Source organism: Peromyscus maniculatus, chromosome 6 (assembly GCF_049852395.1).
Source record: "Peromyscus maniculatus bairdii isolate BWxNUB_F1_BW_parent chromosome 6, HU_Pman_BW_mat_3.1, whole genome shotgun sequence".
Lineage (NCBI taxonomy): Eukaryota > Metazoa > Chordata > Mammalia > Rodentia > Cricetidae > Peromyscus > Peromyscus maniculatus.
In genome coordinates, this window is record NC_134857.1 from 110952107 (window position 1) to 110967536 (window position 15430).

Sequence of the window (15430 nt, forward strand, 5' to 3'; positions counted from 1 at the left end):
CACATTTAGGACCGAGGACAGCAGGCCAGTGGCAGGCAGCTTCTGCATAGCTTGAATCCACGTTGCTTCGTTTGTACACATCGTGGAAACGGTCCTCGGGAGGCCTTAGAATTCTGCTCACACATAGTATTGAGATTTCATGTGACTTTTTATTTTTGGCCACAAAAAGGGACGTAATCCACGCCGCCGTTAACGCTCCTGCCGGGGCCGCTTGTGCTATCCATCTCGAAAAATATAAGACAAGGCCAGAGCTTAAATTAAAATCCTTAGCCTCTTATCTCCTTCCCACAGGAAAGCAAATCTGTGTTGAAAACCGTAAAATTAAGAGGAGAGCAAGGATAGCATAATTTAGCAAAAATTCATGGCACCAGAGCCTGAGCTGTATGGCTGGAGGGACAGGTCAGACATTAAGGAACGCCGCCTGCCAATGTGAGTTCCTAAGGGTGGTGCTCCGGAGACAAGAAAGGCATGCAAAATAGAGAGATCCTTCCCGAAGATCTCTGCAGCGCGGGCGATAACAACCCTAAGAAAATATCTTTGTTGATTAGTTGGCAATTACACTTCTTTTGAGACTTTGCATCTGAGAGTCAGAGCAGTTATTCCAAACTAGAGTCGAAATGTGTTCGTTTTCAAGTTTGGGAAGCCAAGAGGTTTTTTTGTTACACTACTTTAAAAAATAGTTTGGTTTTTGTCCCTACCCAGCCCGCCTTCTCTAGCACTCTGAATCCCTTGTATTTCAGAGGCCCCTCTTACATATTTAGTAAGTAACATCATTAACACTTGAGCAGTATTAAAGTCTTTTTAAGCCTTTTGCACATTTATATGCATAGATGTTTGTGTTAATATATGTAGAGAAAAATTGTGTGGCCTTGATAATGGGGCTCTATTTAATAAATGCCAAGGGCTAGATGAGCCATGAGAAGGTGGCCATTAGAGAGGACCTGGTAATTATCAAGCAGAAGCATAATTGCCAACAATCTACAAAGATACTTTTCTTAAGGGTTGTTATAGTAAGCACTGTAGAAATCCTATCATTGTCCAAAAAAAGTGTGACTTTTTGCCTTTACTGTTCTTGGCCACGTGAGTTTCTCTTGGGTGGTGGTTGTAATGACAGTGTAAAGAGCATGAAGCATCACCAGGCTTTTTGTTGGCAATTTTGCGTTGAATCAGATACTTCTGGTGCTTAATTGGTAAAAAGGCATCAAAGTGTGTACCCTAAGTGTAGCCCCATATGAAAGTGTGTTGTGGAGTCCCTCGACCATAGGGATGTGGGATTGAACAGTTCACATCGGGACACACGTCAGCCCACTTCCTCGATTTCTCCTTAATATGATTACTTACGTCTTGAGAAACTCATTTTACATTAATCTTAGCCTGGCATAGCACAGTAAAATGTCACCAGTTCAAACTAATTACGGTGCAGGCATGCCTGAGCTAGTGAGTTCGTTATGCTCTGCTCCTCTGAACCCTTGAGTTGCTCATCGTGTACAGTTTCTAGCCACACATCCTCCTGGGGATGCTTTAATTAGTAGATGGTTAAAAATCAGAGCTACCCTTTACATGTGTGTGATTGTGTTACAGCCCCTTTCTTTAGGGGAACGGGGAGGTGGTTTTTTTTGTTTTTTTCCGTTTGTTTTTACTTTCATTGTTGTTATTTGTGAATAAAATTGTATGTGCTTACCATGTGTAACATGGTTTGAAGTGGAATGGTTAAATCCAGTTAATTAACATGAATTACTTTATGAAGGTTAACTCACCAGGCTTTCAAGAAGACAGTGTATTAGGGAAGGGACATGGTGACACATACTGCTAAGTCTGACACTGGGGAGCCTGATGCAAGAGACTCCACATAGTCAGTCCTTCCTTCCTTCCTCTGTCTGTCCTCCCCTTCTTTCTCTTGGGCGCGCGCGCGCGCGCGCGCGCGCGCACACACACACACACACATACACACACACACACACACACGCACGACACACGCACAAATACATTATATTATTAACTAGCTAAAGTTTCTTTTAAAATGGTCGTCCTAATGTTCAGCCTGTTTGAAGTCATTACCCTACTGATTTATTTAGTAAGCACTTTCTTGAACACAGCAAACTTTGTTTTTGAGATGCATCTTGCTATGTAACCCTAGCTGACCTGGAAGTTGCTCTGTAGACCAGACTGACTTAAACTCACAGAGACCCACCTGCCTCTGCCTCCCCAAGGCTGGCATAAAAGACATGACCCACGACACTTGGCTTGGGGGGAAGGATGACTTTTAAGTTTGCCACAATCAAAATGATCACAGATTTTATAAATGCCATGCAAATCTGAATTTTTTTTAAAAAAATGTGCTGTTATATTGTTTGTGGCTTCCAAAGTCAATAAAATTTGTTTGTAAGTTGGATCTGGTGATGTAAACTACCTGGGAGACTGAAACAAGAAGATTGTCATGAGTTCAAACCCAGACAGGGCAACTTTCTGAAGCCCTGTCTCAGAATTTAAACAGCTGTTGGCCAGCATGTGCAAAGCCCTAGTTGGATCCCCAGTACAAAAGAACAAAGTTTCCTTGTAGAACACACACACACACACACACACACACACACACACACACACACACACAGTACGCACAGTATAGTTGGTTTGTCTGTGTGTCTGTGCGGGTATACTTGCCTCCACAGGCACACACTGGGTCAATGTTGGGGGGTCTTCTGTCACTCCCAGTCTCATCTTGGAGACAAAGCTTTTCCGTGAACATGGAGCTCATCATTTTGGCTGGACTGGCAGGCTAGCAGCCCTACGATCTGGTTGTCTCCTTTCCCCCAATGCCAGAATTGCAGGCGCGCTCCACCACACCAGGGTTTTTATGACGAACCAAGGAGGAGGTCATGCTTACCCAGCAAGCAGCTTGGCCCACTGAGCCGTCTCCCCAGCCCTGCCGTTGTTCATTTGTTTGTTTTTAAAATGAGGTCTTTTCTGTAGCCCAGGCTAGCCTCCTACACTTCTTCCTTCTTTTTGAGTGCTAAGGTTACAGGCCCGAGCCATACTGCCCTGCTGAAATATGTGAAAATGTGCAATGTTAGCAATTTAAAGTGTTCTTTCAAACTGGTTTTTTTTTTTTTTTTTTTGGTTTTTTCGAGACAGGGTTTTTCTGTGTAGCTTTGCGCCTTTCCTGGGACTCACTTGGTAGCCCAGGCTGGCCTCGAACTCACAGAGATCCACCTGGCTCTGCCTCCCGAGTGCTGGGATTAGAGGTGTGCGCCACCACCGCCCGGCTTCAAACTGTTATTTTTACGTTGCGGAATTAAACACGAGATTGTGGATTCTCGGGGAAGCCAGAGGAGCATCAGATGACTGGGTAGCAGCTAAAGCAAATGGTCACATCAGACAGAGCTGTAAGACGTGAAAACGTTGTCGGAGCGTGGTTCTGAAAGATGTGCTAAGGCATCACGGACTTGTAAATTACAAGTCTCTGCCCACGAAGTCGTTTAAGTCAGCAATATTCAATCGCTAATTTGTTCAAAGGACAGTTTTTTATTGAATGGTCTTTTACAGCTAGACACGGGTAACGTGTGGAGAGCTTGTAGATCACGACTTTGCTGTAGCAGCTCTTTATCAAACAGAAAGAAAGGAGGGAAGGAGAAGGAAGTGTAAACGTGTGTCCAGAGGTTCGGGTCACGCGAGGCACGGTGAAGCCAGGTGACCTCTGCAGGCCATTGGTGAGGTCACCATCAGCCTCTTTGTGGGATATTCTTGTACTTAAGACTGTTTGCCATAGAAATGCTGGCAGCTGGTCAGGACCACGTGGCTCTTGTGCACCCCTAACAACTGCCTACTGCTCCCGAGTGACCTTTTCTCTTGGGGAGAGGAGACGCGAGTCGGGCGGCCGTATTAACCATTGGCCTTGTGCTTACTTTGCAGTCCAATAAAGTGCCGGTGGTGCAGCCGTCTCACGCCGTCCACCCCCTCACCCCCCTCATCACCTACAGTGACGAGCACTTTTCTCCAGGATCACACCCGTCACACATCCCATCAGATGTCAACTCCAAGCAAGGTAAGCACGTCTGGCCTGCCCGGGCCTCTTGCTGGTCAAGCGACCGTGTCTCCTGAGTATCTTTGGCTATATCTCCAGAGAGCCATCATGTAAGCTGTCTAGTGTGGTTCACAATCTCACAGCAGGTCCGAGCTGGAACACACATCGGCAGACTCCGCCGATATGAGTGAAAAAAGATGGGAGATTTAGAAGTCTTGGCAATCATTTGTTTAATCTTATGATGAGAACACACACACACACACACACACACACACACACACACACACACACACACACACGCGCGCCAGGCATGGTGGCACACACCTTTAATCCCAGCACTTGGGAGGCAGAGGCATGTGGATCTCTGTGAGTTCGAGCCCAGCCTGGTCTACAAGAGCAAGTTCCAAGACAGCTAGGGCTACACAGAGAAACCATGTCTTGAAAACAACCAAAACAAGACAAAAAACCACAACACATTGCTTTTGAGTGGTTTTTCTCTGAAAAATTCTAGGACAGGTGAGTTTGGACCAACAGTTTATAACCTGCTGAATATATTTATGACTCCCTGGTTGTTTACCTTCCCCCTTGCTTGGCATCACCCTAATTTATCACTTCTCTAGGCATGTTTAAAGAAGGGCCCAGTGGTGTGAGCAGGTAGTTTTCTGCTTTCTCTAGTCTTTGTTTCCCTTTTTAAAATTTATGATTATTATAGTGTAATCCATACACGATTTCTAGTAGTTTTAATGTAGGTATCCTGGTTTTAATTACATGTTTGTCCTGGGCTTCATGCACCCATCTTCAGGTACCTCAGGGGATATGTAAACTGTGGTTTGAAGGTGCTCATTTACATACTGTTGAGTTTATGTGATACCATTTGCATACTTTGCCCCCCAAACCTGAACTAACTCATCTATTGCTTTATTCTTCTGGCTTCCTCAGTGTATATCATGTACCCCAACTAGAGACTAGAGTCACTAATGTTGATATTCCCATAGGCTAGTCAGCGTTATCTGGGGTGGGAGGGGATAACAGCATCATGTCATACAGGAGCCCTAGGCAGAAACACCCAGAAAACAGAAACTGTCTTTGGAAACCTTCTCATTCATAAGGAGTAAAATCCACATTGCTAATGTTCTAAGTTGGTCTGGCTGTCTTTGTGGAGTGATGGGTAGTTTGTTTGCAACTTGAACTTCCCAGAAGACCCAGAGATTTGAGGATTTGGGGATCTTAGGGTAAGGGAGCCAGCAACAAGTGGAAAAACTTTCCAAAGATCCTGAGGCATGAACTTCAGACTACCCTTACCCTTTCTGAGAAACAAGAAAAACATCCTAGGGAACAAATTTGGGGAGCCACTGGGATGGGATCAAAGGAAATTAGCATGTCCAACAAAATGGGGGGGAATTAAAGGAGATTTAAAGTGATTCTGAAAACAGCAAAATGCGCATTGACCTGAGGCAAGAGCCCTATTGACTGCGACCTGAAGACGATTTTCCTCTCTGCTGCTTTGTGAAGGAACTGAGCGGTGGTTTGTCTTAAACACACAAGTAATAATCAACATTGGAGGTAGCACACCAGTCCTTCTCTCATGCTCAGGTCCTGTGGTATCTTAAGACCCACGTCAAGTCCATGGGCATGTCAAGTATTTAGAGAGCTCCTCTCATGTGCTCATCTATTTCCACATATTGGCAATGTATTTAGTCGCTGACTGGTGACTCTTGGTAAGTCCCTATGCCCGAGATGCAGATGATCTTTTGAAGCTGTGGACATCCATATGTAGTAAGTTCCCTACAGCGACTCAGACACACCTCTCCCAGGACATTAAGTCTCACATTTCACGTGTTGTGTATTTCTCGTGTCAATTCTGTTTGCCCCTCTACCTAAGGTAAGGAAGGTCTGAGAAGGAATGTCATCTGGGCCTAGCATTAGGTGGGTGTCACAGTTACAGGACACTCAGCTCCCAGGAGAGCTCAAGCATGAGAGACAATTTGGTGGCATTCTCCTTCGCTGGAGAATACAGCTAATCCAGAACAGTGTGACCTTGGAGCCCAGAGGACTGGAGCTGATGAGGAGCTTACAGGCAGCTGAAATGGCGGTGGAGAACAAATGAATCATATCAAGTGTGACCACTACGAGGCTGAAGAGGATTCCTAATTAATCTTTGATCCTCTGAGGTATCACATTTCCCAAATCTATGTGTCCATAAGGGAACCAATGAAAAATGGCAATTTCCCTAATCTCTGAGCCCCATGGCAGGCCGTCTTCCTGTGAAGGGCTGTCATTTTCCATCCTCCACGAAAACACTGGTCTGCCATTTTCTTCAAGTGAAATAATGAAGGCAGACTAGATTATCAAAAGACTGCTCCCAGGGCTGTTTTCCTGGCGGTGTATTCGTTCCTGCATGGATTTCCTCAGCTACAGCTGCCTGTCTGAAGACCCTGTTTCCCAGGTGTCCGAAGTCCTAAGAAAGCCTCATTCCGTGCGCCAGGCCTGGCGGGCAGTTCCTGTCCTGTAAATGGCATGAAGCATTTTACAGCCTTTCTCCTGCTCTTCCGCATGATGGTCCCCTGAATGTAAACACCATGCATTTCCGTTCCTTTTAACAGGCATGTCCAGACACCCTCCAGCTCCTGAAATCCCCACCTTCTACCCCCTGTCTCCGGGTGCCGTTGGGCAGATCACCCCACCCCTCGGCTGGTAAGAGCACTCCTGCAACCTTGGGTTGAGTGTTGGCACACGCGTCCTCCCCGTTTCCATTCGTGGGAGTGAGCTCCGTGCGTGGTTGCACTCGGGGAATGAGAGATCTTACCGCAACAGGCAAGGTGCTAACTTTATTTCATTTCAATTTGAAAGATTAAAAAAAAACACACACACACACACACACACAGAGGGACTTTGAAATGGATTGAATCTGTCCGCTAATTTGTGTAGAAAATGACTTCATAGCATTCGCTTTGAAGCTTATAGTTTTATGGATTCCGTTTGTGGCTTTGGGCATTTGCAATGCCATATGATGCTGAGGCTCAGTGGCTTTCCTCTCCCAGGTTCTCTTTATCAACCCATATTTTTGAACCGTGAACTTAGACTTGCTGGACATCTCCTTTTGCTTCTAAGTGACCAGGCTAATGACAAGGGCTAACGAGAAATGAACAGGACGCTAGCGTCTTGCGAATGTCAATGAGCAAGCACCCAAGCTCACCTCAGGGGGCCAAGAAAGGACTTGGGCGCTTCGGTTTTCTTCAGACTTCAAATGCCGGTGTTTCCCTTTGTGACGGTTATTTCCGGAAACACTCCAAATGCTGCTGCCCGTTCACTTTTTTTTTTTTTTTTAATTGCAAAGATAAAGGAAGCAGCTGGTGAGAAGAGTGTGGCTGTTGGTACACAGCTTTCTCCTCCAGCTCAGTGCCGGTCCCTCCTCCCCTCCTCAGTTTCCCCTCGTTGAGGGGGTGCTGCAGCTGGGCAGACCCCTCTGCCCGTTTTCTAGTCAGCCTGCTGCCCCCACAGCCCCCATACCATGGCCTTGTCTGCACACCCAGACATTCTGACATTTTCTCCAGCAAGGCCAAGTCTCTCGCTCCCTCCCCCTTTAGCGTTCCATCTCTCAGTCCATGAGTTTGATTGATTGTGTGTACACGTCCAGCCCTAGCTCAGTTTGACTGCCTGAACTCAGCCACTCAGGAGCAATATGCCTAGGCCATCGCTGGTGGCTGGAAATAACCACTGGAAAAGAAAAGGTGGGGCTTGAGAGGAGAGAGGGGAAGAAGGGCCTCTTGGGGAGGAGAACAGTAATTGCAGTGATTCAGTCTTTGATTTCTTCACTCTTAACAGGGGTATATCATTGGGGAGGGGTCTCTGAAATGTTTATTTATTTTTATGTAGATAGAACAGTTGGCGCCCTTTCTATTTCTAAATTCTCAAAGGTTTGGATGAAGAGCTGGTTAAGCTGCTTCTCCGAAGGCATAGCTTACTATTCTGTGGGCTGCATTATATTCAATAAGCATCTTTTAAGTCCTACTCTGCATTAAAGGTGCTGGGTACGGGAAGGGATAAAGAATCATTGACGGGCTAGCTTGTGTTCAGAGCCGAGGGAGGGAGAGTTTTCTTCAAGGCACACGGGGCTTTGCCGGGGGAGATGTGGGAGGGTAAGGGAGGAAGATGATGGTATGTAAAAGTGCTGCCCCCACCCCTCACCCCCACCCCCCACTGCCTTCCGACGCCCCTCCTGTCTGTCACCAAACTCCTACTGCTAGTTGGTAACTGGTGTTGTGTCATTGATGGGTTCCTCTCTTCTGTGACCTCAGGCAAGGTCAGCCTGTATATCCCATCACGGGTGGATTCAGGCAGCCCTACCCATCCTCTCTGTCAGGCGACACTTCCATGTCCAGGTAGGTGGGGGTGGGCCGGCCAGGCTGCTCCCCTGCTCGCACTGTGCGCACCCCGCCCCGCTTGCCCCTGGGCTGGCTGGCTAGGGGTGCCTAGCCCAGCCCCCTGCGTGTGTCCCTGCAGTGTGCCTGGCTCCCACACTAGGTGTCAGAATGACTCCGAGGCACCAGCCGCACTAGGGAACGTTGCAACTCCAGGATTCGTGGCCACCACCTGCCTGTGGGATGACACGTATCCCCAAAGAAGATGTTAGAAGAGCTTGTGTGATTTAGAGCACTGGGGGCGGGGGCGGGGGCGGGGTCTGAGAAAGGACCGTGAAAGAAGTTGGGTCTGAGTTCTACCACTGCTTCCTCTGTGGAAACATAAATCAGTTTAATGCGGCAGTCCTTGAAAACACCCCCATAGTCAAGACCCTTCCTCAACTGGCCTTTGGCTTTTGACGGGAGAGAGGGCAGTAGGCGCACAGCTGTGACGGCAGGATGTGCATCCTAGTGTGTGAATCAGGCCCTGTGTGGACATGTTTCTGCAAGTGAAGCCCTCTGGGGCTGCTCTGTGTGGCGCTTCTGCTTCTGGAAGGGATGCCTTCTGTGTGTTTGATGTACCTGATGCACACACAGCTTTGTGCTGTATCATCTGTGTGTCCCACGTGGCTTTCCTGAGGAAGCTAGTCTGTGCTGGAAGTCTAATGGTGAGCTATTAACTGGCTGTCGATCTGTCTTTTTTTTTTTTTAATGTGGGTTTGATGTTTATAGTTTGTGTGGTAAATTTCAGCTTCAAAATATATATATTCTTTGTTCAGTGAAATATAAATCTAGATGGCTAGGTTGGTTAGTTGTCTTCCTTTTTATGGTCTTCAACACTGAGAACTGAAGACAAAGATTTCCTCGCAGGGACACAAACACATCAAGCATCAGGTGTCTTCACATTTAGCGAGGCATCATGACTTGGTCAGATATTTGTATTTTGGTCTCCTTAATAATGAAGAAGTTTGTTTCTAAAGTACTAGACACCCTGTGGACATCCTTTTCTCCTTTCCCAGTGAGAGGTTGATTGTACAGGCTTTGGTAAAAACCAAAGAATGGTTTTCTTATGAAATTAAGCTTTTACTATAAAGTTGATCAGAAAGAAAAAAAAATTCTAAGGCATATCCAAATTTTACTCAGTATTTACTGAGCTATGTCAGCAAACATCTGGAACATTATCTTTTTCTAGCAAGAGAGGTTCCTCCCTTTGCCGTGGCTGGTGGTAGACAGGTTAACGTATTGAATGCTACATATTATTGCCCTGGAGAAAGGCATTAGCAGGTGGAGATTTTGCCCGGATGCAGAATCATGTACCTCCCGATGACTTAACCCTTGCCTGCCCTTAACTCCGGAACCAGCTCTTCCTCAGGCCCTGTCTCCCAGACTTCACCGCTGTGTGGAAGGTCGATTTGGACGATGTGAATGACCACCTGATAAGTGAGGAGCTGAGAGGGCTCTCCCCGCCCGCCCATCTCTCAGTTGTTCCCTTCTGACGTTGACGTAACAGTCAGCAGTACGGGAGCACTTCCTGTGCGATTTTAAAATGTGATGACTGGTTGAATCTTAATAGAGGGTCATGTTTCCATTCATTCCCCTTATTGAAATTTTTGTTGGAAAGTTGCTTTGCAAGAAAACAGATTCAACTTCCCCTGATCTTGTGCCTGCTGCCTTCCTGAGAAAGAATGCCAGTTTGAAAAACTCCAGGGAATAATTATATTTTCCAGCTGAAAACAGAAAGAAAACAGTTGTTATTCTGCCTCATAGTTAATACTCAGGTGTATGCACATACGTCGTCTCTCACAGCCAGTGGCGGTTGGTGAGTGGTCTTCTAACTGCCTAGGTTTGGCCGCAATGGCAGCAGTGCGGACTCTTCTCTCTCCGTATAGGTTCTCCCATCATATGATTCCTGGTCCTCCTGGCCCTCACACAACCGGCATCCCTCACCCAGCTATCGTAACGCCTCAGGTCAAACAGGAGCACCCCCACACCGACAGCGACCTAATGCACGTGTAAGTAGGGCACCCCACCCCACATGACCCCACCCCACATGACCCCCCCACATGACCCCCCCCCCCACACACACACACCCCCGCGCGCACCTCGGGTCTCTGAGCCCCCTCTTCTGTTGTGACATTCCATGTAGCTCAGCTCATGGAATGCTCTGTCCCTGAGAACGGGGACTCGACTCTGACTCTGGAAAGGACCACACGATTGACAGTTCATGGACACTCGCCCTCCTGTGAATACCAGACAGTGTTCTGGATTTACTTGGGAGGGATCATGAGCTGCAGACCACTTCCCACACCAGACTTGCCTTTCGTGAAGTGAAACAGAGTGGCAGGCTCAGTGCACATCATTCTGGAAACGCAATTACCCGGGTTAGCGTCCTCAGCAGCACAGAATTCAAGAAAACGTGGTCATTGGCCTGAGATTCCCTGTTGGGCCAGCCTTGGTTCAAACTTTCTGAGTCAGGCTGTGTTACCTTGTCCTGGAGGAATAAGAAATGATGCCTCTATGGTCTGTGGATGAGAAGGGTAGGACAAGCAATGTATGGTAGCCCATAAAGGTCCTGAAAATATATAAATATATATTTGTTTAGAAGATGTGAGTTTGTTCCCAGTAGCCATGTCAGAAAGCCAGCTGTGGTGGCACATGCCCATAATCCCAGCACTGGGGAGGCAGAGGCAAAAGGAACCGTGAGGCTGGTGTGGCCCCGGGCCAGTGAAAGACCCTTTCTAAACAAACCAACAACCAAGATGGCTGTCAACCGAGGATCAACACCCAAGGCTGGCCTCTGACACACACACACACACACACACACACACACACACACACACACACACCCTGGGGGGAGGGGTTGGAGGGTGACCACTTGCTTTTCAAAGTGTCCTTCATCCCCATTCCCCCCAAGTGAACACCCATCGCAGAGGAAGATGAGTGATCACTAGTTTGTGTCCAGCTTCTTTGGAGGTGACCAAGGGCCTCACCCCTGGGGCCCTGGTTGGAGCTTTCTCAGAGGGAAGGAGCCTTATTCGCTGTCACTGTGTAAATGAAGAGATCCTGTGCTTTGGTTGTGTGCAACTTGGGTTTTCCTCACGTGAGCTCCACGCTGTTCCTCCATGTTGACGGTGTCCCGGGACGGCTTGCGGAGAACGGGGAGGGGCGTCCTCACACTGAGTTTGGCGGTGCGGAGAGACCTTCTCTCCCATCCCTTCCAACTCCTCCTGCCCCTTCCCTCCCCACCGCCACCTTTAGGAAGCCTCAGCATGAACAGAGAAAGGAGCAGGAGCCAAAAAGACCTCACATTAAGAAACCTCTGAACGCTTTCATGTTATACATGAAAGAAATGAGAGCGAACGTCGTAGCCGAGTGCACCCTAAAGGAGAGCGCGGCTATCAACCAGATCCTGGGCAGAAGGGTGAGTATCGGGGCGTGGGTAGTGTTCACGGCTGCCGTAGCGTGGCCTCACTAAAACGTGCTGAGATGTAGGTCCGTGTCAGGTGGTACGTGTGTGCACGTGTGTTTCTGGGAAGTGGGGCACAAGGTACAGTGATAGGGTGTGTGGTAAACAATGTTGACTGTACCTGGAACATAGGAAACTTCCTGGAACTGATAACTGCTTTTAGCACTATTCTTTAACCAATATTTACCAAGTGTCTTTATTTGTCTCTGGTGATGCTTGGTGACGGTCGCCGAACAAGACAGCCACAGCCCCTGCCTTCTTGGTGTTTTGTGGCCAGATATAGATAGTAGCCAAAAATAAAAAATAAATAACAATAATGAAACTAGAATTTGTAGTAAATACTGTGGGTGTAATGAGCAAGATTATATAAGAGACCGTCAGGGGCCAGCACACGCCCTTCTGAGGACGCGTACGATGAGACTGGAGGGACGATGAGACCGGAGGGACATGATGAGACTGGAGGGACGCAGCCGCTAGGGGGAGATTTCCCCATCTGGAGTAGTGTGGGGAGAGGGGTGAGGGCTGACAGCGGGGTCTCTAAACCCACAGAAGGAGCTACAGTAGGGCTTCTGGGAGACTAGCCCAGAGGAGAGAGGAAGCCACACCTTCCCCGAAGAAGCAGAGCTGCTGTGCTCTGAGATGCTAAGACCTGAGGGGCCGGAGACGTCATGTTTCTAGAGAGGCGTTCTACAGCTCAGAGCCCCCACGTGCTGTGTTTCTGGTCGTCCTTCTCCCTGGCGTCCCTCCGTCAGCCCCCGCTCTTGTTTTTTTTCTTAGCTCTTGTCATACACGGAGGTCCTAGACTATAACCAGGTGTTGGGAACTCTTAAAATCCCTTCTCCAACAGCTGTCCAAAAGACTAGCCCTTCCGTCTAGTGCTTTCCCATAGGATTGAAAAGGTCTTAGCTTGATATCTGTAGATCGATCGGTAGGGCAAAGTCAAAGTCATCTAATCCAAAAGCTACATTTTTACTGACACACATTACAGTTCATTAGGAATGCACCAGTGCTCACCACATGTGTGCGGTAGCTTTTTAGTTTATGGCCCCTGTATATGTGTTTGGGCTTTTTTTTTTTTAAGTTCAGATGAGGTGAGGAGGCTCTAACCACCCCTGGGAAGCATAGAGAGGATTGTGTGTTAGCTGCCATTGATGACACTTCCCTGTGCTCTCAGCTCAATCCATTGGAACATTCATAAAGACAGTCAGGAGGCCGGCAGCCAACACAGACTACAGAAGCAGCCCTTGAGTTACGGATTCCCACTGGAGAGCCTCAACCCGTTGCCAGCTCCAATCTGTGAGACACAGAGCTCTCGAGACTGGACACAGCGGCAGATTGTAGTCTTTGCTGTTCCGAGTGCAATGTCCTATCTCCCCATGGATTCTTAAACACTTAATAATGATAATTACAGTGATTCCCAAGCCAGATCTCAGCAGAGGAGTGATTCCATCAGCTTCCAAGGGCTCCACCTTAAAAGCCTAAAGGCTGGTAACCACTTTCTCTGACTTTCTAAATGAAGCGAGCAGAGGCAAAGAGGGATTGACGTTTTTTATTTCAGCTCGCATACCTCTCTTCGCTTTTTCCTTTTTTCCGGTTTTTGAGTCAGATGCCCCCTGGCCCTGCAGCAGGAATTATTTTCCTGCTCAAGAGGGTGAGGATATGATCTTTGAGGTATGTTTCCTCTTTTTAATGCACGTTTCCAACAATTGCTACTTTCTCAGCTCCCTGAACGGTCCCCAGACCCAAGCATGTGTGTCTCAAAGGCTGGTTCTCATTTGGGGGCTCTCTCTGTCTTTGATTTGGACACCTGTTTCTATTTATAGCCGCTGGATCTTTGATTAGGATCAGGTTTTCTGTCCTTTGAGCGTTCCCTCTGGCGGGGCGTACTTCCCAACTCTTTAAAGTTCTGCCTTTAAAAATCATGAAGTTACCCTAGTGCGATTAGACTGCTTGAAAGTGGATCTTAAATCCATCCTGGAACATTTTATCTTTGATTTTTTTAAAAAAAAAATTTCATCTTTACTGTCTTTAAAATAGAAATGCCCATTCCTATGAATGAATCAAAGTTATCTTAATATATATCATAAATACCAATGGCCCAAATCTTATTTGAAATAAACTGACTTGCCCAGCTTTGCTCAAAGTCTGCTTACAACAGATTTACTACAATTTGATTATTAGATTGTCTTAACAGTTGCTTAAAATTAAACTACCATTTCCCCCTGTGACTTGGCAAAATTTTTTTTTATAAAAATGTGTATTTTTCAGTAATCAACGAGTTAGTAAAATGTTTTCTTAGTTGAATTTCTGAAACCCCTGAAAGGAAGGGATTCTCTCCAGATTTTTACAGTTTTTTTCTTTACCCTCCAGTACTGTTGTGGAACCTACTACACAGGCTGCTAAACGCCCTTTGGTTCTTGACCACGTGTTGATGCTGGGTGCATTAGGAGTCACCCCGGAACTCAAACCGCATGGAGCACTAAGCTCACACCTTCTCCTCTTACTGTTTTGCCCTGAATGATAAATACCTGGTAGTTTGGGTAGAAGATCCAACTTTGATTTGCATTTTGGGGAGTTAATTTTAATTTACCATTCTAGAATTTTCTCAGGTTACAAGGCTCCCAATTCTGCCAATGTCCTCCTGTTGTAAAAGGTGGTGTAGACCCCAGGATGTCAGATGAGTAGAGGGACAGATTTAAAAGTGCCGGGCTTCTTGTCTTTCCACATTTTCTTCTCTTCACCCAGCTTAGGGGCATTTTTGCCTTTTGTTAGTCGCATTTATTCATCATGAGAGTTAGTAAATATCGATGATGGATGTTTTGTTATGCATACATACATTATACACACACATATACATACATACATACATACATACATACATACATACATACATACACATATATGCATACATGTATATAGTGTCCAGTTGGTTGAGGCTTCCTATGATAGGTCGCCCACTGGATGAGAGCGGAGTGGCTTTCTGGACAGAGTAGTCAGTGTGTCCATACATGCCTTCTCCTTTGGCTCCGTTTCTCCTCCGTTAGTTATTCTGCTAGTACAAAGAACTGTGTTTCCTGTAACTTCTTGTGTTAAGAGCTTGCTGCCACCTTTCCCTACTAGTTGTTATTGTTTTGTAGCAAAAGTATATTCCTGTGGGCCAGCGAGATGGCTTAGCAGGTAAAGGTGTTTGGCACTAAGCCTGCCAACACACACACACACACACACACACACACACACACACACACACACGCACGCACGCACGCACACGCACACACGCACACACACAGATATAATAAAAGGATTTTTTAAAGTGTATCACCTGATTTGCGTAAAGGCAAAGTCACCTGTGGGTCATGCTTTTTAACTTCACAGTCTGCACTTCTAATGCAATTTAAAAAATAAACCGTCTGCCCGATCCGCCACAGAGGACTGGCTTTCAAGGGGATTTCAGAAGGCGTGGAAGTGGCTGCCTGGCCCGTGGGCTCTGCTGTGGCTGCCCTGCTGGCATGGCATGAGGTGCCAGGAGTCCTGTGAGCTGCTGTGAGA

The 15430-nt window shown here is 46.9% G+C and overlaps 1 protein-coding gene across 16 annotated transcripts in view; it reads left to right on the top strand.

The window, feature by feature from the left end:
• The window catches only part of Lef1 (lymphoid enhancer binding factor 1), a 272799-nt gene that overhangs the window by 73296 nt on the left and 184073 nt on the right, over positions 1-15430 (top strand). For 12 of the 16 annotated variants that reach the window (XM_006970372.4, XM_015992900.3, XM_076574986.1 and 9 more), the window contains 5 exons: positions 3907-4039; positions 6622-6712; positions 8317-8400; positions 10308-10430; positions 11677-11839. In XM_006970372.4, coding sequence (XP_006970434.1) covers positions 3907-4039; positions 6622-6712; positions 8317-8400; positions 10308-10430; positions 11677-11839 — 594 coding nt within the window. The remainder of the gene's footprint in view (positions 1-3906; positions 4040-6621; positions 6713-8316; positions 8401-10307; positions 10431-11676; positions 11840-15430) is intronic. The other 4 variants (XM_006970373.4, XM_015992912.3, XM_076574989.1 and 1 more) reach the window with 1 other exon arrangement.